This window comes from Mesoplodon densirostris, chromosome 10 (genome assembly GCF_025265405.1).
Source record: "Mesoplodon densirostris isolate mMesDen1 chromosome 10, mMesDen1 primary haplotype, whole genome shotgun sequence".
Classification (NCBI taxonomy): Eukaryota; Metazoa; Chordata; class Mammalia; order Artiodactyla; family Ziphiidae; genus Mesoplodon; species Mesoplodon densirostris.
Window position 1 is genome coordinate 68110451 of NC_082670.1, and position 26791 is coordinate 68137241.

Sequence of the window (26791 nt, forward strand, 5' to 3'; positions counted from 1 at the left end):
TTGGAGGTGGGGAGAGAAAGCTTGGATTATCCATGCTGTTGGCGCCAGGCAGTCCAGGCCACACCTCCTTGTCTGCTCAGGAACATTCTGTGCTGGGCGCCACTGATGTCTGAACACGACCAGTGGGCCGTCTGATTCCTTCTGGGGGCAGGGAGGGGAGAAGGGCTGAGGCCGCCACAGAGGGGGCAAAGCAACCACCCATAGGTGAGTGGACAGCAGAGGCCATCCTCCTGGTGCTGGCCTTCAGCTGGAGGCTGCTGCTGTACACCAGAGGGCCTGGCGGGACGCCTGTGAAGCCAGTCCTCAACACCAGGCAGCCCCACTCCACCTCTCCCACCCTGCTGTCTGTCAGCAACTCTCCTTCCCCCTAGAAATGCCCCCCAGAGGGGAATCGCTTTTGTCCCCTGAAACCAGAGCAGGTTTTCTGGGGCGGAGGGAGGGAGGACCAAACCTGAAGGAGCCAGAAGCACCTTGGCCCTGACCCGCTGGAGCTGGCATGGGGTGGTGCTTCCCAAGTGTAGCTGCCTGCAGCCCACCATTGTGATTCCCATCGTCTGTGGGCTCTTTTTTTTTTTTTTTTTTTTTGCGGTACGCGGGCCTCTCACCGCTGTGGCCTCTCCCGCTGCGGAGCGCAGGCTCCGGATGCGCAGGCTCAGCGGCCATGGCTCAAGGGCCCAGCCGCTCCGCGGCATGTGGGATCCTCCCAGACCGGGGCACGAACCCGCGTCCCCTGCATCGGCAGGCGGACTCTCAACCACTGCGCCACCAGGGAAGCCCGGGCTCTTTTTTTTTAGACTCTTTTACCTGAATTTAGCAATAGCATGACAATATCCATTTTACCATGGCTTGGATAGGCTAATCATATTTTTCTGCCACACACACACACAAATGAGTATGGAAAGTATCTCAGCACTTTGGGAAATGCTGACCCAGCCACCTCTCCGTTTCCCAGGGGAGGGGACCGAGGTCCAGAGCTGTGATGTGACTTGCCTGAGGGCACCCAGGTAGTGGCCGACCCAGGCCCAGCATCCGGATTGGTGTCTTACCTCCAGTCCAGGGCCTTTGAAACTGCTCCCCACGGCGGAAGAGGCAGCCATGGGGTAGGGGAGGGGGCCCGGTGAGACTGTCACAGCAGGAACCACAGCCCCTGCCTCTCCTGGACCCTGCAGCGTGTCCATCACCACCTGCCCCCCTGCTGCCACTGACCTAGCAGGACCCTGGGCTGTAGACCACAAAGACCCACGTGCATAATGTGAACACCTGGGACTCTCGAAACTATGTGGCAGAAAGTGTGAGGCATGGCCTTCGCGGGTGGGTTTCCTGGGCAGCTGGCGGGGCAGGCCTCCTACCTCTTCAGTCCGTACAGGTAGCACACGGCGGCCGCCTCCACCAGGACAATGAGCAGCAGGGGCAGTGTGGCAGCATAGTCGTTGAAGATGTCGAACCAGTAGTTGCCAGCCTCCATGGTGAACACCAAGCCGATGGCACAGCTGACGAGGCACACCAGACCTAGGAGCACAAGACTGCCTGCTCACCTGCCTGAGACCCCGGCCTGCGCACCCACCTTTCTATGAGGCCCAAGAGCCATGGACCCTGAGGAGGCGCTGGCCACTCGGTTCATCCGCATGGGCTGGGGGAACCGTCATGGATTGGCCTCTGTGCGTGTGTGCCACGTGTGTGTGCTGGGCAGCGTGGGGCAAAGGTGTTGCGAGGAGTGTCAGCAGGACTTCCTGCTGTTAATTCATGGAGCCGTCCAGTAGCGGGGAATCAAACTCAGTGGAAAAGAGAAACTTGTAGGCGTTGCTGTCTAGGGGAATCTCACCCAATCTATGGGTCTGGTGACTCTGTTTATCCCAGCAACTCAGCCACTGAGCTCATGGGAAGTGAATCAGGGGAGGAGATTTGAGCTGCAGGGCACCCCTCACAGGACCCCCTAGAGAGGATTCACTTCTGACCAGAAGAAAGGAGTAGGGAGGGGAAGAGAAGAAACGAATGCTTACCCAGCTGCCACTACGCCCCAGGCACTTGCCATACAGTGGAGCCTTTAGCCTCTGGGGCAGGTTATCAGGAGCCCCCTTCTACAGAGGGGGAATCCAAGGCTCAGAGATGTCGGGTAACTTTCCCAACATCCCACAGCACAGAAAGAAAGCGAGTTGGAATTCAGACACAGGCCCTTCTGTCTCCAGAACCGAAGCTCTGGCCCCAGGCTCTGCTGCCTCCCTTGGGCACCCCACAAAGTATTAGACTCTAAAGCTCCCACCTGCCCTTTCCATGGCCACAGCCTACACCACCAGCCAGTGAGCCCCACCGCTGTCCTGAGGTGGACACAAGGAGAACAGGCTCTGTGCTGGAGGGGAGGCTCACATAATGCTGGCTCCTGAGGGCAGGGAGGCTAAGCGCTAGAGGGCTCTTCGTGGGAGCTGGGTTTGATGTGGGCTGGGACGAGGGGTTCGGATGTTGGGGTGAGGAGTCATGGTTCTCCCAACACTGCCGGGTTGCACTGGAGCACATGGGTGGTGGAGTGAAGCGGAGAGGCAGGCTTGGATAAATAGGTTCTTGCCCTCACAAGGCAAAGGTCCACCAACTGCAGAATGGGTAGATGAATTGTAGTGTATGGTCTTAGGCTGGATTATTACACTGACGGGAAAGAGGATGCGGATGGGGGCGTACTGATGGGGCAGGAGCAGGGAGGGGCTCTCTGGTGTGAGAAATGTACGTGTTGTCGTTATGCTTCAGTCAACACAAAGACAAAAGCAGGTTCTCTGCTAGCTTGGAGAGCTTTGAGGGCCATGTTGGGGAGTTTGGCCTTTGCCAAGGTTGGGGTGACCACTTCACTCCCCTGTGATGTGGAGAACCAGATGCATGGGGTGAATCACGTGTACCAGATCCCAGATTGCCCGAGAGGAGAGAACCATGGCAGGACCCCCGTGAGGCTGCTGAGGAGACTCCTCCCTCTGCTCACCTCCCCAAGCCCCGCCGCCTTCGCTGGCCCGCTCACCTGAGATTGCCTCCTTGGGCAGGTAGCTGGAGATGACCTCGCTGTCGGTCAGAGGGGTGAGGATGGCGGCGGTGTTCCCCAGCATGCTTCCAACGCCCAGCATCAGCAGCATGAAGAAGTACAGCACCGCCCACAGCTGGGACGCCTCCATGTCTTTGATGGCCTCTGTGTAGACGATGAAGGCCAGGCCGGTGCCCTGGACGGCCTGCCCATGGGATGAAGACACCAGTTACACACCCGGGGGACTTAGGACTCCTTCCCCAGGTGCTAAGCTACTTGGGGAACCTGAGAATCAGCCACGAGAAGCCACATTCTGAGGTTGGAATCTGCACACCAGCCCACTGAGGGTGAGCTGGGCTGGATAGAAATGCGAGCTGTCAGGAGCCCTTATTTGCAAAGTGTGAGGAGACACCTCAGTCAACTTGGAACACTGATTTCCTCTCTCCTGCCCCAACTCACATCATTATGGATAAAATATAGTAAAATGGTTGGATAATTTCTGCTTCCTGTATCATGACTGACTGGGTGTTCCGGGAGCTGAGATAGTGGAGCCACAGCTACAGGAGCCAGAATGGTGGGGAGGTGTCCTGGCCGGCAGGCAACCAAGTAGACAGGCTGCTCAGTGGCCAGATGCCTGCGGCGGTAACGCTGTTGTAGGGATACTGAACTGTGGAAATAGAGCCTCAGCTCCTGGTTGAAAGGGCTCATGGTGGGGTGGGGGGAGCACCCCCTGGCTGCCAGTAGCAGAAGCAGCAGAAGCAAACTCCGGGGAAAGCTTCCATTGCAGGTCTGAATTGGGTTACCTATAAGACCACCAGAGATGATCAAGCAGTGAGCATGCAACCCGAGATTTATAAACTGACCAGAAAACATGCCACTGTGAGTGAAGAGTCAGCAGGAAGAAGAACTAAGATTTCAGCACCCTTCCCCTGGAATGGCAGATGTTGGATTGTCAGATTCAAAATATAGGTCAGCTCAACAGCATACCAATGGGGACAATGGTATTCATCCACCCTGGGTGCAGACCATAAGGAAGTGATCACTTGCAGAGAATTTAAAAACAACAACAGAACTTACTAAAGGTGGCCTGCTTTTTATTACCATGAGCCGACAGTGCTAAACAGTGTCACTGATAATACACGCCCCCAGAAGACAGCTGGGATGCAATAAAGGTGAACAAATAAAATAGCAAGCATGCAGGTCAATACAGACACTGTTGTATAAAATAACAATAGCATCCAATTTATCAGTTTAAAAAGAATTGGGAACTTCCCTGATGGCTCAGTGGTTAAGAATCCACCTCCCAATTCAGGGGACACGGGTTCGAACCCTGGTCTGGGAAGATTCCACAAGCCACAGAGCAACTATGCCCGTGCGCCACAACTGTTGAGCCCACGCGCCTAGAGCCCGTGCTCTGCAACAATAAAAGCCACGGCAATGAAAAGCCCGGCCCTCACACTGCAGAGAAAAGTAGCCCCCCACTCACCGCAACCCCACGCACAGCATCGAAGACCCAACGCAGCCAAATATATATATATATATATGTTAACCTTTAAAAAAATAAAAAGAATTGGACATAAAAGCTATTTAAAACAAGAGGGGTGAGTGAAAGTGTCTGAAAGTCCTTGTACTGTTTGGGAAGAAAATCAAGGTATAGTTTAACTTTAGACTTTGTTAAAGATTCATGGAAAAATTCAAGTGGAAAAAAGTCTAAATAAATCAATAACCACACAATTCTTGGGCGCTGAGCCAAACTCAAAAATAAGTGAGGAAAATTCCCAGGTGCCAGAAACAAAAAGGAAATTTGAACTGAGAGCAGGAACACAAGTAGGCCTCAGAAGTCATCTGAACAGGATCCAGGCCTTAAAGGCAGGGGCTGAAGTCTGGGGATCTGCTGACACCCTGGTAGGGAGGGTCGTGCCACGGGTCAGTGTAAGCAGGGAGGAAGGAGTAACAAAGTGTTACCTCATCCATGAAATGACCTGGAATGGCTCCACCTATGAAATCAAAGGGCCAGAAAAACTCCAAGGTACCTTACTGGCAAGCAGAGCTATGGGCCTTTACTGTTCCCTCTTCTTGAAAGGCATTCTCTAGAGACATTTTCTAGAAGCAGTTTCTAGAAGTATTTACATTAAATATAGGAATTAGACAAACATGCCCACTCTCATTTGCACTTCCACTGTGCTAGAAAAAAATTCCTAGGATCCACAGGTGCCATAAGAGTTACATAGAAAAGTAAAGCAAATATATAGACAGATATGAGAATAAGAATTCATCAAGGTTGCTAGATAAAAGACCAACACAAAAACCGTTAGCTTTCTTTTGCAACGAAAACCAGCAATGGTAGAAATTGGAAAATGAACACTATTTACAATAGGAACAAAACAATAAGGTTCATAGACATAAAGGTAATCAAAGATCTGCCAGGATTTCGTGGAGAAAGATTAGTTGCAGAATATAAAAGAAGACGTAAGTGAATGATGAGAAAAAGCCTGTTTCTAAATCAGAAGTCACAGTTGAAAAAAATATTGATTGTTCCCAAATTATATTACAGAGTCAGTGCAATTCTAGTAAAAGTTAAAGGGATTTCCCACCCCACAGTGGAACTTGTCAAATTGACCTGAAAATTAATGTGAAAAATAAAGGTCCTAGGGACTTCCCTGGTGGCATAGTGGATAAGACTCCACACTCCCAATGCATGGGGCCTGGGTTCTATCCCTGGTCAGGGAACTAGATCCCACATGCATGCCGCAACCAAGGAGCACGTGAGCCTTAACTAAGGAGCCCACGTGCCGCAACTAAGGAGCCTGCCTGCCTCAAGTAAGAGCTGGCGCAACCAAATATTTTTTTTAAAAAGTCCTAGAATAATGTTGCTAAAATGGCCACACTATGCAAAGCAATCTACAAATTTAATGAGATCCTTATCAAATTATGCATGGCATTTTTCACAGACCAGAACAAATAATCCTTTATATGGAACCAAAAAAGACCCAGAATTGCCAAAGCAATCCTGAGGAAAAAACACAGCAGGAGACATAACCCTCCCAGTCTTAAAATACTACTAAGCTACAGTAAAGAAAACTGTCATGGTCACAAAAACAGACATATGGATCAATGGAACAGAATAGAGAGGCCAGAAATAAACCTACACACCTACAGTCAATTAATCTTCAACAAAGAAAGCAAGAATATACAATGGAGAAAAGACAGTCTTTTCAGCAAGTAGTGTTGGAAGCTGAACAGCTGCAAATAAAGTTAGGACACACCCTCACACCGTACAGAAAAATAAGCTCAAAAGGGATTAAAGTCTTAAATACAAGATATGACACGATAAAACCCCAGAAGAGAACATAGGCAAAACATTCTGTGACGTAAATCATACCATTTTCTTAGGTCAGACCCAAGGCAACAGAAATAAAAGCAAACCTACCAATGGACCCAATCAAACATAAAGCTTTTGCACATCGACCATGAACAAAAAGACAACTAAGGACTAGGAGAAAATATTTCAAAATGATGCAACCTACAAGGGCTAAATTTCAAAGATATACAAACAGCATGTACAACTCAACAATAAGACAACCCAATCAAAAAAATGGAAAAAAAGACCTAAAACAACATTTCTCCAAAAAATATATATATATGGCCAAAAGGCACAAGGAAAGAGTTCAACATATATAATTATGACACAAATACAAATCAAAACTACAAGTTATCACCTCACAGCAGTACGAAGGACAATCAGCCTGGTCAAAAAACCCCAAAAAGTCTACATACAATAAATACGGGACAGTGTCTGGAGAACAAGGAACCCGTTAGTGGGAAGGTAAATTGGTAACAGCACAATGGACAGCAGTAGGGAAGGTCCTTAAATATTGAAAAATAGAGCTCCCATAAGGTCCAGCAATGACACTCCTGGGCAAATGTCTGTAGAAAACCATCCTTCGAATACACACATGGACCCCAACAGTCGTTGAGGTAAGACTTACAATAGCCGAGGCATCGAAACTACCGAAATGTCCATCGAGTTGAATGAATGGATAAAGAAAACGCCATATGTGTACACAGTGGGCTATTAGCCAGAAAATAGAACAAAATCATGCCATTTGCAGCAACATGGATGGATCAGGAGATGATCTAACTAAGTCCAGTAAGTCAGAGTAAGACAAATATATGATATCACTTACAGGTGGAATCTAAAAAAGGATACAGATGAACTAATTGACAAAACAAAAACAGACTCACAGCCTAAGATAAGTAATTTAGAGTTACCAAAGAGGGAAATTGCAGAGGGGGGAGACAGAAATTAGGAGGTTGGGATTAATACATACACACTAATATATATGTATATATGTAATTATAAAATAGATAATCAATGAGCACCTACTAGAGAGCACAGGGACTTCTACTCAACACTCAGTAATAACCTATGTGGGAAAATAATCCAAAAGAGAATAGGTTCTTGTGTATGTATAACTGAATCAAGCTGCTGTAAAACTCAAACACAGCATTGTAAATCAACCATACTCTAATAGAAAACAAAAAATAAATTTAAAAAAGAGGAAAAAAATGCAGACTATATTGTTGCCCTGAGGCCTCGGTGACCAGGACTGGTGTCACATTCTTGGAGCCTGAGCAGGCTTGGGATCCACGGCTGGGCTGTCATGGGGCTGAGGGAGCTGGGGAGAATATGCCAGCAAACGAGCCCCACGCTTGTATCTGTGGTGCCTAGTCCCCTCTGCATGGGACTACAATCTCCGGATCCAGACGGGTCCTCCTACTGCTGAAGCAAGCCTAGTGCACCCAAAGGATGGTGGACCTGCTGGGAGGAAAGAGCTGTAAAAAGACACCAGATCTCCACGGCTCCTGCTGGTGGGGTTCCCACCTCCAGCCTCCTTCCTTAGAGACGCCCCACCTACGAACCACGGCACCATCAGCATAGCACTACTGTAGGGGTTGGGGATCAGTCTGCAGGGTGAGGGGGGTGGGAAGTATCCAGACACAGGCCCTTGGGGTTTTCTTCGGGCATTTTCCATGTAATTTAGAACCCAGGAATACGGCTTTCTCTAAGCCTGTGGATGCCCGAGTTACCGGAGTGGGGCATGAAGAAGTGCTGCTGCCTTGTGGCCGCTTCTCATAACAACAACCTTAAAACGCTGCTCATGGTCACTTAATATTCACAAGGCCTGCGGGGCACTAAATGATCCCTGCTCTCAAGAAATGTCCTGTTGTAGGTAACGGAAAAAGAACTCAAAACAGGGCGGACTTTCAAGAAAACTATTTCAAGAGATTAACTTTACTCACCCTGTTGTGGTCTTTTTGTTTGTTTTAAAGCACGCGAAAAGATGTTCAGCGTCGCCAACGAGTAGAAAAATGGAAATCAAAATGACAACGAGTTATATCCCCTGGCACCAATCATCAAAAATTCTCCAAAGAATAAATGCAGCAGAGGACGTGGAGAAAGGGGAACCCAACAATGCTGTTGGGAGGAAGGTAAATTGGTAATAGCCACAATGAAGAGCAGTAGGGAAGGTCCTTAAGAATTGAAAAAATAGAGCTCCCATAATCTCCAGCCATCCCACTCCTGGGCAAATACCCAGAGAAAACCATCCTTTGAATACACACATGCACCCCAATGGTCACTGCAGTAAGATTTACGATAGCCGAGGCATCAAAACTACCGAAAATCCGCCGAGATGAATGAATGGATAAACAAGATGCGCTACATATACACAGTGGACTATTTCTCAGCCAGAAAACACAATGAAATCATGCCATTTGCACCAACATGGATGGATCAGGAGATGATCTCACTAGGTCCAGTAACTCAGACACGGTAAGACAAATATCATATGATATCACCTACACATGGAATCTAAAAACAGATACAAATGAAGTAATTGACAAAACAAAAACAGACTCACAGCCTTAGAAAAGAAATTTAGAGTTACCAAAGAGGGAAGTTGCAGAGGGGGGAGAGAGAAATTAGGAGGTTGGGATTAATACATACACACTAATATATATATATATATATATATATAATATATATACACACACACACATATACATATATGTATAAAAATAGATAACCAGTGAGGACCTACTAGAGAGCACAGGGACCTCTACTCAACACTCAGTAATAACCTATGTGGGAAAAGAATCTGAAAGAGAACAGGTACATGTATAACTAAATCAAGCTGCTGTAAAACTCAAACAGCATTGTAAATCAACCATACTCCAACAGAAAGTAAAAATTAAATTTAAAGAAAAATGAGGAAAAAAATGCCTACTATATTGCTCTGAGGCCTCGGTGACCTGGGCTGGTGTCACATCCCTGGAGCCTGAGCAGGATTGGGTCCCAAGGCTGGAGTGTGCTGGGGCTGAGGGAGCTGGGTGGGCAGGATGTGCCGGCAAACGAACTCCCCCCTTGGACCTGTAGTGCCTGGTCCCCTCTGCATGGGACTACAATCTCCAGATCCAGGCAGGTCCTCCTACAGCTGAAGCAAGCCTAGTGCACCCACTGGGTAGGAAGAGCTTTGAAAAGTCACCTGGTCTTCATGGGTTTGGTGGTGGGGTTCCCACCTCTAGCCTCGTTCCTTAGAGGCGCCCCCCGTACGTACCACAGCACCATCTGCATAGCACTTTTGCAGGGGCTGGGGATCAGTCTGTGGGGTGAGGGGATGAAGTAACGAGGTGAGATGTAAGCCCTCGGGGTTTTCTTCGGGCATTTTCCATGTAATTTACAACCCAGGAACACGACTTTCTCTAAGCCTCTGGTTGCCGGAGTTACCAGAGTGGGGCATGAAGAAATGCTGCCGCCTTGTGGCCGTTTCTCATAACAACATCTTTAAAAGGGGGCTTATGGGCACTTAATATTCGCAAGGCCTGCGGGGCAGTAAATGACCCCTGGTCTAAAGAAATGTCCTGTTGTAGGTAACGGAAAAGAATTCAAAACAGGGCCGACTTTCAGGAAGCCAATTTCAAGAGTTTAGCTTTACTCACACTGTTAAAAAAAAAAGCACAGGGATAGATATTCAACATCGCTAATTATTAGAGAAATGCAAATCAAAACTTGGACAAGGTATTATCTTGCACCAGTCAGACTGGCCATCAGCAAACGTCCACAAAGCATAAGTGCAGAATAGGGTGTGGAGAAAAGGGAAGCTGCCTACACGCTGCTGGTGGGAATGGAAATTTGTGACAGCCACAATGGCGAACAATCTGCAGCTTCTTTAAAAAACTAAAAATAGAGCTACAATACGATCCTGCAATCCTAGTCATGGGCGTAATCCCAGAGAACACCATCATTCGGAAAGACACATGCACCCCAACCTTCATTGCCACACTGTTTACAATAGCCAAGACATGGAAGCAACCAAAATGTCCATCGACAGAGGAATGGATAGAAAAGATGTGGTGAATATATACGATGGAATATTACTCAGCCATAAAAAATGAAATAATGCCATTTGCAGCAACAAGGATGGACCTAGAGATGATCATACTAAATGAAGTAAGTCAGACAGATAACGACAAATATCATATGACATCATTTACAGGTGGAATCTGAAAACTGATACAAATGTACCGATTTACAAAACAGAAACAGACTCTCAGATTTAGAAAAGAAGCTTACAGTTAACAAACGGGAAAAGTGGGGTGGAGGAGGTATAACTTGGGAGGTTGGGATTAACATATACACACTAATGTATATAAAAGAGATACCAACGAAGACCTACTCTATAGCACAGGGAATTCTACTCAACACCCTTTAATAACCTATAGGGGAAAAGAATCTGAAAAAGAATAGATCTATGTCTATGTATAACTGAATCAGGCTGCTGGATGTCTAAAATAAACACAAGAGTGTAAATCAACTATACTCCAATATAAAATAAAATTAAATTTAACAAAGTTTGAAAAACTAAAATATGACAGAAATGAATTTATCTATGAAAGAACAAAAGACTCACATACATAGAGAATAGACTCGTGGTTGCCTAGGGAGGTGGGAGGAGGGTTTGACTGGGGGTTTCGGACCTGCAGATGGAAACTATACATATAGAATGGATAAACCAGAAGGTAGTATTCTACAGCACAGGGAACTATATTCAGTATCCTGTAATATCCCATAACGGAGAAGAATATGAAAAAGAATATATACGTATAACTGACTCACTTTGAGGTATATAAGAAAGTAACACAATACTTCAATTGTTAAAAAAAAAAAGTTGCCAGCATAGCAAATATAATTCTGTAAAATATAAATAAAGGTGCTTTTAGTAGCAAAAGTTTTTTGGAAAAACCCAAATGTCTATCAGTAAGGGAATCCATAGGGAATTCCCTGGTTGTCCAGTGGTTAGGACTCTGGGCTTCCACTGCCGCTGGCCTGGGTCCAGTAAACTGTAGGATATTTGAATGATGGAATAAAATGTAGCTCTTACAATGAATGAACAGGAGTCCATATGTATCACCATAGACCAGTCTCAAAAATGAAATGTTGAATGAGAAAGATATCTCCCAGGACCTCTTATTTCTAGTTAAAAACTGTGAAGCAAAACAACAATATTACTCATAAATATATACGGGTAATAAAGACATCAAAGTGAAGGTTCTGGCCTCTGGGGAGTAGTGAAAGCTTTGGGGACAGTAACAAAGGGTATTTTACCTTTATCTCTGAAATGTTTTCTTTTACATAAAAAAAATGAGCCCAAAATGACAAAATATTTACAATTTTTCATTCTGAGAGGTGGATAGATGTGTTTGTTATATTATTCTTTATACATTCCTCTATTTTTAAATTTTAAAAAGAGAAAATTTAAAGGAAGAAAGGACACAGGGAACCCAAAGGAACTGTGTAGAGACTGGGATTCCCGTGCAGCACTCGGGGAGACTAGTGGGCAGAGTTCTCATTCTCTAAGAGGCACAAGGAAGGAGATACATATATATATTTTGTTGTTGTTGTTTTGGTTTTTTTGTTTGTTTGTTTTCACACCACGCACAGCATGTGGGATCTTAGTTCCCTGACCAGGGATCAAACCCGTGCCCCCTGCAGTGAAAGCGTGGAGTCTTAACCACTGGACCGCCAGGGAAGTCCCGAGTTTTCCCTGATTTTCACGGGATGTGCATACCCCTCAAGTTGCATTTTCTCTAGAGCAGCCCCCATAGGGCCCTGTGAAGCGTGTGGGGCGAAGCAAGCCGAGACCTTGCCAGCACCTTACCGTTTCCAGCTCTGATTCCAAGCTGCAGTTTTTAATCTGTGGGAACACCTCGCTGTACTTGCTGGGGTAGGCAGACGCCAGGTAACTTTTCACCTCCTCCAGGTTGCTGACTGTCAAAAAGCCATCCTCAAGGTCGAAAGAATTGGTCAGCAGCAGAATCACCCTGCAGAGCAGAACAGCTGTTTGACCTTTGCTGATTACAAAGGCAGCTGTCACCAAACACTCTGCCTCTTCTGATTAGGTGAGGTGCTCCAACAAAGGGAGTCTGTTGACTGGTGAGCTTTTAAAGGGCAGAGTGATTGTGAACGGCTTTGAAGAAGCCTCAGATAGGAACAGTGATGATCAAAGGAACCAAACCCACGCAGCTGGGCTATTTTAACCTCTGGACCAACACTGTCTGACAGAACTTCCTGTGATGACTGGAATGTTCTCCATCAGTGCTGTCCAATATGGTACCCACTAGCCACATGTGGCAACTGAGTGAGTACTCGAATGAGGCTAGTGCAACTGAGGAACTGATTTAAAAGAATTTACATTGAAATGGAAACCAATTTAAATCAAAATTTAAATCAATTTAAAATTTTAGTTAATTTTTTAAACATTTATTTTGGGCTGCACTAGGTCTTCACTGCTCCACGCGGACTTTCTCTAGTTGTGGTGAGTGGGGGCTACTCTTCGTTGCGCAGGCTTCAGTAGTTGTGGCTCGTGGGCTCTAGATTGCAGGCTCAGTAGTTGTGGTGCACAGGCTTAGTTGCTCTGTGGCATTTGGGATCTTCCCGGACCAGGGCTCGAACCCGTGTCCCCTGCATTGGCAGGCAGATTCTCAACCACTGCACCACCAGGGAAGTCCCCCAAATTTTAGTTCATTTTAAATCAATTTACATTTAAATGTTTACACTAGCCCCTTGTGGCTAGTGACTACTGTATTGGACAGCATACCTTCTGGATGACGTTCTTATATTTTGGGTAAGGGGCAGCAGAAAGTAGATCCTGCAATCTCCATGGCTCAGCTGGAGAGCTCTTGGTTACTTCTGAGGTGGGGAGACGGGGTAAAAGAAACTAAGGTTTATCTGCTGAATGCCCTATTGGTGCTAAGTGCTTTGAATACACAAAACTGCCCTCATCCCTTCAGGCAGACGCCGACTTGCCTTATGCTCATCAGCTGCTGGTGGTTCTGATTTGAACCCTGGATTGAGGACAGCAAAGCCTGTGCCCTTTGCCCCGCACCCCTTGACTTCTGGTATCTGCCTCCTCCCAGGGACCCTTTCAGCTCGGGCCTTTGGAGGCTCACTGCCCCCCCTTGAGGCCTGGGGCCCACCAGATGGCCCACCAGGCTTACTTGTTCAAGCAGCTTTCGTAGTTGAAGGTGGCCTTGAAGCCATAGATGGAGAAGGCGACGACGCTGGCAAAGATGGAGGTGGAGCTGTTGATGATGGACACGATGATGGCGTGCTTCTGGCAGTTGTTGGAGGGCTCGTTGTAGCTGGCGAAGGCGATGAGGCTGCCGAACCCCAAGCCGAGCGAGAAGAAGATCTGGGTGGCTGCGTTGATCCAGGCCTTGGGGTTGGCCAGCTGCTCCATCTGGAAAGCCAGCAGGGACAGGGCTGGAGAACCCCGGGTGGGAATCCCAGACTCTCAGATGAGCAGGGGGCAGGAGGCCCAGAGAGGGGAAGGAACTTGCCCGTGGCACACAGCCAGCCAGAGGCAGGCCTGGGGCCCGAACCCAGCTCTCCTGGCCCCATGCGTGCCCAGCCCGGTCCTCAGCAGATAAAACGCATCCTCATGTCCTACCCTCCACTGCCTCTCACCCGCAGGAGGTGTGCAATTGAAAAGTGTAGGGTAAAATAGCTTTTAAAGGTATTGAGCCCTGATCCATGACCCAGGCACTGCACGGGTCTGGGCCTCCAGAAACGGCGGTGCTGGTGTCTACGTCTGGGTTGTGCCGCAGCACTAATGTTAGGGGCATTTGGAATGTTGATGGGGGCACTAATGGCAGGGTGCTGCCAAAGTCATTTTGTTTCCAGGGACCAGATTTGCTAAATGAAGAACTCGTCCTGCCCCAAAGGCAATGGTGGCCTCCCTTGATTAGCATCAGCTATGGGGTGACCGGGGAGCGGGGTGCCTGGGACTGGATCACGGAGAGCCCTGCGGAGTACGGATGCACCCGTCGGGAGCAAGGTGCATGGAGGTGCGAGCAGGAGGGAGAGCTGAGTGGCGTGACGCTCCTGGCACACAACTTGGTCCACAGGCTGGAGGGAGGGTTTGGGGTGAGACTGGGGTGAAGGCCAGATGTGGGGCTGGGGTAGCAGTCGGTTGGGGGCAGTGAGGACGAACAGGAGAGTGGACGGAAGATGTGATGCCCCAGAATCAGCAGGGCATAGGGGCTGCCTGTCTGAGGACGGAATCCACGCCCCTCCACTGCCTGGCGGGCTCACACCCACCTTCCCCGGGTCCACTACTGTTCCCCCCACCCTTGGTCTTCCCCCTTCCACCCACCCTGGAAGGTGGCAGGATGAATGGGGGTGCCCTCGGGACCCCTCCCCTCCAGTCCATACCTTGGGAGTGAACATGTATGCCAGGCCGTTGGTGGCTCCGTGGAGCGTGAGGCCCCTGACCAGGTAGACGATGAGCACGCAGTAGGGCAGCAACGCAGTGAAGTACACCACCTGCGGGCACCAGAGGGCAGGGTCAGCCTCCTGGAGATGCAGTGACTACAGGGCCCTTTTGCCCAGGGCAGACCCGCCATCCCCACGAAACACCATGGCACTGTCTTGGCTGTTTGGGCTACTGATAGCTGGATAGGTATCGAGATTCTTGGTCAGGCACAGGTTCCGAGTTTGGGAAACTGGGTGGCGGGATGTGGATGCCCACGTGTGTGTGACCACCAGGAAATCTCTTATTTAGTGGAGAAGAGGGAACAGGTCCTAGAGACCTCTGTCCTCCCCCCTCCCCCCTTCAACCCAGACTTCTTCCAGAAAGGATTTGAGGCAGCCCACAAAAATACATCATCACATGAACATTTTTAAACTGCTAGATAAAGATATCTGTGTAAAAAGAAAATGTGGGCAATCCAGTAAGATAATTCCAAAGGAAAAGGCAGCCCACAGAATAGGTGTGTGAGGTGCTACCCAGTTTCTGAGCCAGATTGATCTCTGAGCTTCCTCATGGCCCAAGCAGAGCAGGAAGCACAATCACTTACAAGATTTATATTCTCTCTGAAAGGAAAAAAAAAGTCCAAGAGCTTGGAGGAAGGTCAGGTATCCCCAGGACTGGAGCCTGAGAGAAGCTTAGCCATGGGTGCCATAAAGGAAAAGTCTTGACACTGGTGTTCCTATAATAAATATAATAGAAATTCAGTGATTTTTTTCTGAAAGGCTTCACTTCCAGAGGCTTTAAAATTGCACATCAATGGAATTTTTTGTGAACCAAAACCTTTCCCTGCTGACATACGTCATGCGTTCAATGATGTTTTATCTTTGGTTATCATGGTGGATTTAGAAGTAGCCTAGGGCCTCCCTGGTGGCGCAGTGGTTGAGAGTCCGCCTGCCGATGCAGGGGATACGGGTTCGTGCCCCGGTCTGGGAGGATCCCACATGCCGCGGAGCGGCTGGGCCCGTGAGCCATGGCCGCTGAGCCTGCGCGTCCGGAGCCTATGCTCCGCAACGGGAGAGGCCACAACAGTGAGAGGCCCGCGTACGGCAAAAAAAAAAAAAAAAAAAAAGAAGTAGCCTAATTTTAACTTTTACAAAGCCTTACAATAGGGACCTTCAAGTGCATGGATGTCCATCCAGGACTGGAATTTTTTTTCTGTATATCAACTTGTATGTGCACAAGAGCCCCATATATAAAGCAATGAAATACTTTGCAAGTTTTTTTGTTTGTTTGTTCTTGGTGAGAGCAGTTCCCTTAATGTTTACATCCTCCTATGAGAAATACAGCTGGTGACCCAAGTCCAGATGAGCCTGAGTTGCACCCGGCCCTCCACTCCCACTGAGGTGTGGCACCCGTCTTCCCATGAACTTCCAAGGTCACCAGAGTGGTGCTGTGTCCCCTCTCACCCTGGGAATGGCAGGCACAAGTGGGGTGTGTCTTCTATAACTGCTTCTTAACTGAAAACACTGAACTTGAGATGAGTAATAAATCCACCTGAGATTACAAGAAGATAAACCGGGTCTGAGGTGGAAATGGATAGGTGGAAAGAGAGGGCATCCGGCCAGTGAGCTGAAGGAAATCAAGAGACAACAGGGGACAGGTGACAAATGTCCGTAACCACTGGACACTTAGAGGACACTTAGAGCAAGCCCTTGGAATCTCCCCGCTTCCCCTCAGGTGAACAAGTTTCCCGGAAGGCTCTCTGGAGTCAAGACCAGGCTGGCTCGCTTCTCCCCCATCAGGGAAGCTGGCAGGATTTCTGGACACATGATCCAGCCTGAACTATTGGGAAAAACCATTTCTAAATAATCTGAAAAAAAAGTCTTGGAGGGGTAAAAAGCAGATTCCAACAGAGAAGGCCAGGATATGGCACACAGTCTTTAACAAAATTAATTCCCGTAAATAGAGCTGTTGGAGCTCATACAACTCAACAACAACAACAAAACACAACCCAATCCAAAAATGGGCAGAAGATCTAAATAGACATTTCTCCAAAGAAGACATACAGATGGCCAATAGGCACATGAAAAGATGCTCAACATTGCTAATCATTAGAGAAATGCAAATCAAAACTGCAATGAGGTACCACCTCACACTGGTCAGAATGGCCACCATTAAAAAGTCTACAAATAACAGGGCTTCCCTGGTGGCGCAGTGGTTGAGAGTCCGCCTGCCGATGCAGGGGACACGGGTTCGTGCCCCGGTCCGGGAAGATCCCACATGTCACGGACCGGCTAGGCCCGTGAGCCATGGCCGCGGAGCCTGCGTGTCCAGAGCCTGTGCTCCGCAACGGGAGAGGCCACAACAGTGAGAGGCCCGCGTACCGCAAAAAAAAAAAAAAAAAAAAAAAAGGCTACAAATAACAAATGTTGGAGAGGGTGTGGAGAAAAGGGAACCCTCCTACACTGTTGGTGGGAATGTAAGTTGGTGCAGCCACTATGGAAAACTAGTGTGGAAGTTCCTCAGAAAACTAAAAATAGAGTTGCCATGTGATCCAGCAACCCCACTCCTGGGCATATATCCAGACAAAATCATAATTCAAAAAGCTACATGCACCCCTATGTTCACAGCAGCACTGTTTGCAATACCTAAGACATGGAAACAACCTAAATGTCCATCAACAGATGAATGGGTAAAGAAGATGTGGTATATGTAAACAATGGACTATTACTCAGCCATAAAAAGAATGAAATAATGCCATCTGCAGCATGGATGGACCTAGAGATGATCATACTAAGTGAAGTATGTCAGAAAGAGAAGGACAAATACCATATGATCTCACTTACATGTGGAATCCAAAATATGACACAAATGAACTTATCTACAAAACAGAAAGAGACTCACAGAGAACAGGGGAGGGTTGGATTGGGGGTTTGGGATTAGCAGTTGCAAACTATTATATAAAGGATCAGTAAACAACAAGGTCCTACTGTATAGTACAGGGAACTATATTAAGTATCCTGTAATAAACCATAATGGAAAAGAATATGAAAAAGAATATATATAAATGAATCACTTTGCTATACCCCAGAAACTAACACAACATTGTAAATCAGCTATACTTCAATTTTAAAAAATAACTAAAGAGAGCTGTTGGGACACTTCTATCACGGAGAGAGGTGTGGCTTAAGCAGAGGAAATAGACACCACAAATGAGTAAGTTTTCATGGCATGACATGTCCTCATCCAACAAGTTTCTAAATGATCTGGAAAAGGGATGGCCTCATTAAATCTCCAAGTCTGCAGATATTGCCCTCGGATGTTTTGGATCATGGTCATGATAATCTGGCATAGACCAACTGAAGAACTTTTTTTTATGAGCATAAACTATCGGGCAAGCTTCAAGACGGGACAGAGTGAGTTGCCGCAGACCCTAAGCTTTTCCCAGGAAGATTCACTAGTCCCTCAGCTCGGCGGTGAGATGGGGTGTTGTTAGGGCTAAGATGCTGGCCACCACGAGGTCTCGGAAACCAAAAGAAGATGTCCTACTAGGCATGGTACTGGGGCATCACAGGACACCTAAAATACCGTGTGTAGTTCTGGTCTTGATGCCTCAAGAAACACATGGTGGGGGTGGAGAAGGCAACTCAGATGGCCAAGAGGATGAGGACAGGTGGACTCTTAGGACCTTCAGAAGGGAAAAGCTGGGGGATTAAGTCATGAAAAGTGTCGGCAAACAAGAGGTGGCTCACCAAACCGAGATGATGGGGAGTTTCTGGGGCAAAGCTGGGTCTGCCTGGCTCCGCCCTCACTACTTGGTGCCCTTGGGCAGGACTTTACCTTTCTAAGCCTCAGGGGAGTGGGACAGTGAAATCTACCATGAAGGACTCAAGATTGAAACAATGTGCATGTCTAACCCAGGGTGAGAGGAGTGACTGAGTATGAGCAGGGCACACTGGGGGTTCAGAGTGCCTGCTGCAGCTTGAGAGAGACGGAAGATGAGGGAAACTCTCCAGGAAAACTTTCTACGTGGAGCAGATTAAAGAAGTGTCTCGGCCCCAGCAGGAGTATAAACCTGGGGACACACCAAAGAGAAAAGGTTTCTATATCAGGCCCGACAGCTCTGCAGGGTCACTGAAAGCAGCTTAGACCAAAGCTGAGTTCTGAAACTCGGCTACACACCAGAATCACCTGGAGAGCTTTTAAAATCCCAGTGCTCAGGGGGAACCTCACAGTGATCATTCTGGAACCTCTGACGGTAGGACTGAGACAGCAGAGCTCTAAAAGCCCTCCAGGTGGCACCACTATGCAGCTAGGGTTGGGAGCCGAGGGTGTCTTGGGGACATCTGCCAACGTGAAAAGTTTTCAAAGCAAGGAGAACTCTGTTTAGTTGCTTGGCACCCCTTGGGTGGTACGGGTTTGAGGCTGGGACAGAAATGCTCATCGTTTTAGGAAATGGGAAGGTCCTCATTTCGAGATTTAGGGTTGTGACTTCGAGCACCGCTGGCCATCTCTAGAGTCACTAGCAGGTGACTCGTGCCAGCATCCCTGTCCTTGCCCTCCCCCCCGCCCCCCACCAAGCGCAGCTTCTGCCCTTCGACTGCAGAGGCAGCCTCTCGCCATTGTCCGGGGCCGACCGCACGCACACACGCACGCACGCACGCACACACACACGCCGCTGTCCCACCTTGCCGGTGGACTCCGTGCCCCGCAGGATGCACAAGTACACCAGGAGCCAGGCCAGGATGAGGCACAGCGCCAGCTCCCACTGCACCGCCCCGCTCTCCTGGATGGACGGCGAGATGTTGAGGGTTTTCCGGTACCAGAAGTACTGCGTCGAGGAAGCCTTCTCGCACTCCTCATCATAGCCCGTACGGTTGCCATTCAGTGGGCACATGGACCATGGCAGGGGATCCTTTGGGATCAAGACAAACGTTATACACAGAGGTGAGGGCTGAGGTCAAAGGTCGGGGTGGGGAGGACGGGAGGTGGCCTTGAGAGGAGGCTCTTGGAAGAGGACGCTGGTCCCCAAAGGGCAGGCAGCTGAAGCCCCTGAAGGCAGACAGGGAATTGAGGGGTTTGTCACGGGCACGGATGGGGCTGGGGCAGAGGGGTCAGGCAGGGAGGGGCTCCACACTCCCAATCTGCCGAACTCTACGGTGGGTCTGAGAGACCAAATCAAAGGGACAATGGCCAGACCATCTTTGACAAACGAACTCTGCAGCCACCGGCCCAGGAACCCAAACCACAATTCCTGCAGTAATCAGCCCAGAGTGGAAACGACTCGGTCACCGGCTGCAGTTTTCCAAACTTGTGTTCCCTCCAACTCAGGACCAAGTGGAAAAAGCCAAATACACTCCCTTAACCAATCACACAGCTACAGTTTCCATGCCGCACACTACAATCAGGGCACACCAGCAGCCTTCCGTTTCCCACTAGCACAATTTCCCGCTCCTCTGCCTGTCCTGCCTGGAGTTTCTGCCAAATACGAGTGAAGGTGCTGACCTCCTGCTAACGAGCTCTGAATAGACAGCCTCTGCTTGCTGTCATGTGGGTGGTCTGTTTATTTCCACAAGCCCCTAGAGAGTCCTAGCATGAATAAGGCTTGGGTCCTGCCCTCACTAACTCGTGGTGGAGACAGGCGTTTCCTACAACGGGCACTGGGTTTGGAAGTTAGAGGGGGACGCAGTTCAGCCCCACCACAGCCGTCTTCTGCATCTAAGACAGAGACAACCCAGCACTGATGACTTCCTTTGAGCCTGAGTCAAGCTACACCTGTAGCAGTTCCACTCCTGGACTTCGTAGATAGAGTCAGTAAGAGCCTCTTCTGCTTCCGCGAGTTTGAACAGGGCTCTCTGTCACTTAGAAACAAAAGAGCGTAAACGGTGCATGTACAATGAACACGACCCAAGGCCAAGAGCTCTGAGCTGAGTGGGGGCGAGTGGTAGATTCTGGCTTGGAGGGGGAAGGGGGTTAGGGGGTCCCACCTCTGCTCTGCCAAGACCAGCCCCCTGTTGATCAGATTTCATTAGACAAAAACTCTCCACTGACAAAAGCAAGTCTAACCCCATTGGGTTCAATCCCTATATTTCACAGGAAACAGAAATGAGCCCCAATGGCATCACTGCCTGATGGGCCAGGGCCACTCTGCCCGTGAGTAGCTGGAGCCCAGGTCTGTCATCTGGAAAGTGCTTGGGACCCATGCTGGTAGGACCCCTGGCAGCAACAGGGGGCCCCTCACCTGCTAGAATATAAGAGCTGGTTTCTAGCTTCCACCTAAAATATTTCCAAAGGCGACCACCAGCAATTCCTCCTCTCTAGAGGTGGCATCCACTGCCCCTCCCTGTGAACCTGGGTTGACCTGTGTCTTGCTCTGATCAACAGAATGCAGTGGAGTGAAGCTGTGTGACTTCCTGGCCTTGGCATCCCAAGGCCTTGCAACTGTTACTTCCACCCTCTTGGAAACCAGCTGCCCTGTACAGACACTTGGGCTTGACGGCTGAGCGAGGAGGACTCGTGCAAGGAATGGCCACGTGGAGTGAACTGAGGTGTCTGGCGACAGGGCAGAGGGGATAAGGGAGAGGCCCATGGACCTCTGAAGGCTGGAATGAATAGTCAAGTGATTTTCAGGAATCACTGATTTTCACACTTCTGAGGGTTAGGAAAATGTACTCCCTTACTTGAGACACTTTATTTTTGCCTTTAGAAAATGGTCAGATTATCCTGATTTGTTACAAGACACGTTGCTTCCACTTTTGGAAAACTGTCTTAAGTCTGCAGACATATAGTGCCTGAGACATGTATGGCAACCCCTTAACTGGAATGGCATTGTGCAGTGCACAACCTGCCCAACCATACATGACAGCCCAGCACAGAGGAGGGAAATGGGTACCAGGCTGGAGAGTAGAGGAGCTGCCCTCCACCCAGAAGGCAGAGGACAGGCAAGGTTGTGGCCAGTCTTCATGGAACTCTAGGCTGAGCCGGGGAAAGGATGAGGGGCTACAGCTATGCTCGGGGCAGAGTCCTTCCTGTCAGGGACGTGCACAGGGCATTTTCCAGTGAGATGACCTGGGAAGCCAGAGTTGGGTGTGGATGTGGCACCTTCTGAGCATAGATGCTGACTCCTGATTATTGAGGTCAGTAACCCAAGCATTCCTTGGGGCCCCAAAGATTCAAGGCTGTGCCCAAGTGCTCCAGGTACTGGCCTCACAAATTATGGTCAGTTCATGGTCCATGACCGGCTCCATCTAGCTTTTGGGCCTTGGAGATAGGGTCTGTCCCATGAAGGCTTGGCTCCGCGGCAAAGGATAAGGCATCCACCCTGTGAGCTCCTGTCTCCTCCCTCTCTTTTCCTATCTGGGAGGAGGCCGCAGGAGTGGGGTCTCTGATAGTGAAAGGCAGACTCCGAGGAAAAGACGTGAACATGGGCAGTGGACGGGAAGTTCCCATTTTGGATATGAAGACCACCTCTCGGAGTGGAATTAGGGTCCTCTCTTCTCTACATGTTCCATTTCCTTCCACATTTTCTACAATGAGCATCAGCTATGGTTATAATCAGAAATGCATTTTTAAAATGTTTAATCTTGGGAATAGCTGCTATTGTGTTACAGGGGTGACAATGGTCCTTCTAGGAGAACTTTTGTAGAGAAAAGGAGGGGCCCAGCCTGGAGTCAGAAACCCAGAAGGACAAGTGATGAGAGGCAGGAAGCGGGAAGAGGAGGGAGGCCGGTACTGTTATGCTCAGTGGGTGGAGCCCTTCCCCATCAGTTCTCTCCACAGGTTTCCCCCTGGGCCCCCTCTGCAGTGGTTCTTAATATTTTTTGGGGGGGTCACATCCTTCAGAGAACCCGATGAAAGCCATGGGCCTGCTCCCCCAAAATGTGCACATACATCACACACAACAGCAGGGGTCCATGGATCCCTGGCTCAGAAGTCCTCCACTTGGTTGGGGGCGCCCAGCCTCCCCCAGCCCTTCGCACCACTTCCTGACAGCTCCCGACTCCCTCGAGGCTGCTGCCCCCAGGCTCCACCCATGTGCCGGCGGTGGGCGCTCTGTTGCCCTCCCCCTTTCCCGCTCTGACCCCTGCTCGGGTGCGCTCACCTGGAAGGAGTGGAAGAGGTACCAGAAGGCCCAGGCGTTGATGACATTGTAGTACATGGAGAGGAAGAAGGACACCACCACACTGGCCACGCCTGCAGGGACAGGACGCAGAGGGAGGTGAGGACTGCCCCTACCCCGCCTGCCTGGACGGGGCAGCAGGGGTCCCGCCCAGAGCCCCCAGGACATGCCTGCAGTGCCCGCCCTGGGACGGCACAACCAGGTTTGTGACCTGGCACCTGCGAGCACTTTCTAAGGGTTAGTCTCTTCCACAACCTCTCTCCCCATCTTCTGGGGCACGAGGCCTGTGATGTTCTTTTGATGTGTTTAGGTCCTCACAACGATGTTGTGAAATGCGATGTTATGTCTACTTCGCGGAGAGGGAAACTGAGACACAGCACTTGCCCAAGACCACACAGCTATTAAGTGGCACAACTAGGATTCGCACCTAGTGTGAGAAGCACTTTGTCACTGATACCAGACCTAACATTGCTCTCTCCCTGGCTTACCTGAATGAAGCTGGGTCACTTGTGCCAAACCCTGCCCAGCAGTGGCGGGGAACACGGTGTGAGGAGGTGTGTCAGGAGTGGAGGGGATGGGGGCTACCCCTGACCTGGTCAGGCCTGCGGGGAAGCAGTGGTGTCCTGGAGCTGTGGCCCTCGCCAGCCCCAAGAGCCGCTGTGCACGGCTCTGCCCGACCCCAGGCTCCGGGACATCTCCTTAGAAGCTGATGGTGGCCGTGGTGGCGGTAGTTACACCACGGGTATCAGTAAATGCTACAACCAGGCCTTCCCCTCCCCCGCCCCACCTCACGGAGCTGGTTGTTAAACATTCACCAGCATCCCCGATTGGCACCAACATCTGGTATTTTTCCTATTCAGCAAATGCTGCCTCAGAGAAGCCCTCTGTGATTGATGACGCGGGCCGATTGTAAAACCACACACCTCTGTGTTAAATATTAACGGCCATTCAAGATGAGGAGGCAGTGCGATTTGGAGGTGATGTGTGAGGCCACCGGACACATTTCTTCTGCATCTGAGACTAAGTCACATCCAAGTTCACATCCTCCTTGCTCCCGACACTTTCCTGTCCCCCTTTCTGCCTGGGGGGTGGGAGAGGTGAGCAGAACAGACCGTGGCCACTGCTGGTCAAAGTTCAGCAGAGGAGCCCCGGCCCACGAGGGCCGCACAGGTCGGGCAAAGATCTCCCGCAGGCACCCCGGACACTGGGTCAGGGTAACTCAGGGGAGGCAGGATGGAAAGCAGTGTCCCTTTTGCCATCCACTGTGCCTCGGCCTCCATGCACTGGAGATGTTAATGGCACCCACACCCGCTCTGCTGTGATGAAGATTAGACAAGCTCACACACATACACAGACAGGCCAGCACCTGGCACAGAGCAGGTGCTTGCTGACAGAGGGAGCCGATATACGGGTTCCCAGAATGGCTGCTGGACAGGACACTGAGTTACAGCTCCTTTCTGGGGCAGCTGTTTCCCTGTTACAAATGAGCAAACTGAGCCCCAGAGAAGAGAAGCAATGTGGCATCAGTTCCCCAGGGGGTGTGCATCCTCCCTCTCTCACCGTCCCGTGGGTAAGAAATCCGGCCCCTCTCAGCGCACATTCTATGGCACCCCTCCTGGGCCTTCCGCCTGCCCCACTCAAGGGCTCTCTCTGGGGCCTCATGTTTGCCCCTTGATCCAGCAGCTTTGCCAAGGGACTCCCCCCATCACCTTCTCCCGCCCAAAACATAGTCTGGGGGTCCACAGGTGGGAGAGGACTGGAGAGCACCCACTTACCAACACCACTGAGGTAGGGGTTGATGGTCCTCCAGGCGCCGATGCTGCCCTGGCGCATGCGCTGCCCCACTGCCAGTTCCAGGTACAGGAGCGGCACGCCCTCCACGGTGAGCATGACGACATAGGGCACCAGGAAACTACCTGTGGGTGTCCAGAGCCGGAACCAGGCCATCACCCAGGGCTTTACTCTGGACCCCACCTAACCTCTGTGCAAAAGGCCTTCCATCCACCATCCCGTCTTTCCACTGGTCTATTCATCCTTCTACCTTTCCATCCATCCTCCATTCCTTCTTGTATTTTATCTTTCCCTCAGAATCCACCTTCCTCTCTTTGTACTCATCCTCCATCCTTCCACCCATCCACTCTTCTGTCTTTCCATCCATCCAGCTCCATCCACTCTTCTGTCTTTCCATCCATCCAGCTGTCCTTCTATCCTTTTGTCTTTCTATTCATCACTCCATCCATGGATGACATTCAGCCACATCAGTTGTTAAGATCGTTAAATACGCCCATCCTGGGTGGTAAATTGCCACCAATGCCAAGACTGTTGAGCGCCTTCCTCAAGGCCTCAGCTGCCCAGAAACCCCCAGAAGCCCCTCTGCCAGAAACCCCCATTCCATTTCTACTGTAGCAACTAATAGTTGATCAGAGTCTGGACCACTGAGTGGTTAAATGTTTTGAACATCACCTCTGAATCCAGTCAGCCAGCCACCCACCTCCACACACCTCCTTTGGGCTTTTGACATGGCCCAGATGGTGCCCCCCCATCTGGGTGGAGGTATTACACCAAACAGCTGTTTTACTAAATGCTTCCTCTGGGCCGGGCCCTGAGCTGAGTGTAGGATGGATGGGAGAGTAGCAGCCCTACTCCCTGCCCACGAGGGATCACCTGGGCAGAGGAATTTCAGCTGCTTCATGATTGTCTGGAGCCACGGAATACTCCTCTGGGCCTTTGTCTTCAGAGATGAGGCAAGGGCTTGCTATGTATGTGTGGAGACAAGGAGGTCCCCGACGGACCGAGCCCAGGCCACCAGCTCCCTTTACAGAGCACCTCTGTTGGATGTATATCCGTTGTATACAGTGGCCTTCAGCCTAAGTTTCATTTTAATAAAGGGTATTATGACTAGTTCAAATTTTAAACCCACTGGTTCCCAAGGGGCCACCTGCAGACAATGGCCCTCGGTGGGAGTGGGGAGCCAGGATGTGTGAACGGAGCTACAAAAGGCCCCCCACTGCCAGACACATGGACAGAGGACGGCAGCCTGTGGGGGCGTCCCCCACCCCGGCTGCCCCACTGCTTCTCCTGCTGGTCCTGCCCCCTCCTCCGCAGCCCCTCGGACATCCTTCCCCCAGCTCCTAGCTCCTTGGCAGTGGACCTGAAAAAAGGTTCACTGGGAGAGGAGGGCAGGACTTCGGATTAAAAGAAAACCCTGACTCTACAGCTGCAGGGATTAAAGGCTGGTTACAGAAGGAACTGGCTCTGGAAGTATTAAGGTAAACAACACAATACGTATGTTCACAGGAACGTCTAATATTTACAAAAATGTCTCCATTGTACATATGTGTTGTCCTATAACCCACTTCTCTCTCCCGACAGGATCTCACCGTCAGTCTCTCGACCACACTGTGTACCTTCCCATCACCCCTTAAGAAGCTGCACAACATTCCACTGGGAGAATGAGCCTAGAATTTCTTTCATCACATCAGTCCTTGGGCACTTGGGCTGTTGCCAGTTTTCTGCCGTCCTAAACAAAGCCTGGTCCACGTGTTTGATTATTTCCTCGGGACAGAAATCCCAGAATGAGAATGGCTGCCACCGAGGCCAAGCAGAGCCTCTGCAAGGCCCTCTCACGATGGAGAGAAAGGTGCCGGCGTGTGCTCGGGAGAGCGGGCCCCACATCACCAACCTCCGCGCTCCCAGCTTCGTCCTCCCTGCTCACATCAAGGCTACAACGAATCCTGCCCCCTCGTTTCTGGACCCTGTTTTGAAGACTCTGCCAGCCCCTGCTCCCTTCCTGCCCAGCAGGGAGGTGTTGCAGCATCTTAGCCGGTTCCTCTCAACAGCAAGGAGTCCACGAGGCTGTCA

General features: G+C 49.9%; 1 protein-coding gene across 4 annotated transcripts in view; it reads right to left on the bottom strand.

Moving 5' to 3' along the window:
* The window catches only part of SLC6A20 (solute carrier family 6 member 20), a 50540-nt gene that overhangs the window by 1994 nt on the left and 21755 nt on the right, over positions 1–26791 (bottom strand). Inside the window, exons 2-9 of one of the 4 annotated variants that reach the window (XM_060110852.1) lie at positions 24706–24846; positions 22913–23004; positions 19499–19726; positions 14775–14885; positions 13559–13800; positions 12220–12382; positions 2999–3203; positions 1350–1509 (exon numbers count right to left, since the gene is read on the bottom strand). In XM_060110852.1, the coding sequence (XP_059966835.1) occupies positions 1350–1509; positions 2999–3203; positions 12220–12382; positions 13559–13800; positions 14775–14885; positions 19499–19726; positions 22913–23004; positions 24706–24846 (1342 nt within the window). Of the gene's footprint in view, positions 1–1349; positions 1510–2998; positions 3204–12219; positions 12383–13558; positions 13852–14774; positions 14886–19498; positions 19727–22912; positions 23005–24705; positions 24847–26791 lie in introns of all 4 variants that reach the window. The other 3 variants (XM_060110853.1, XM_060110855.1, XM_060110854.1) reach the window with 3 other exon arrangements.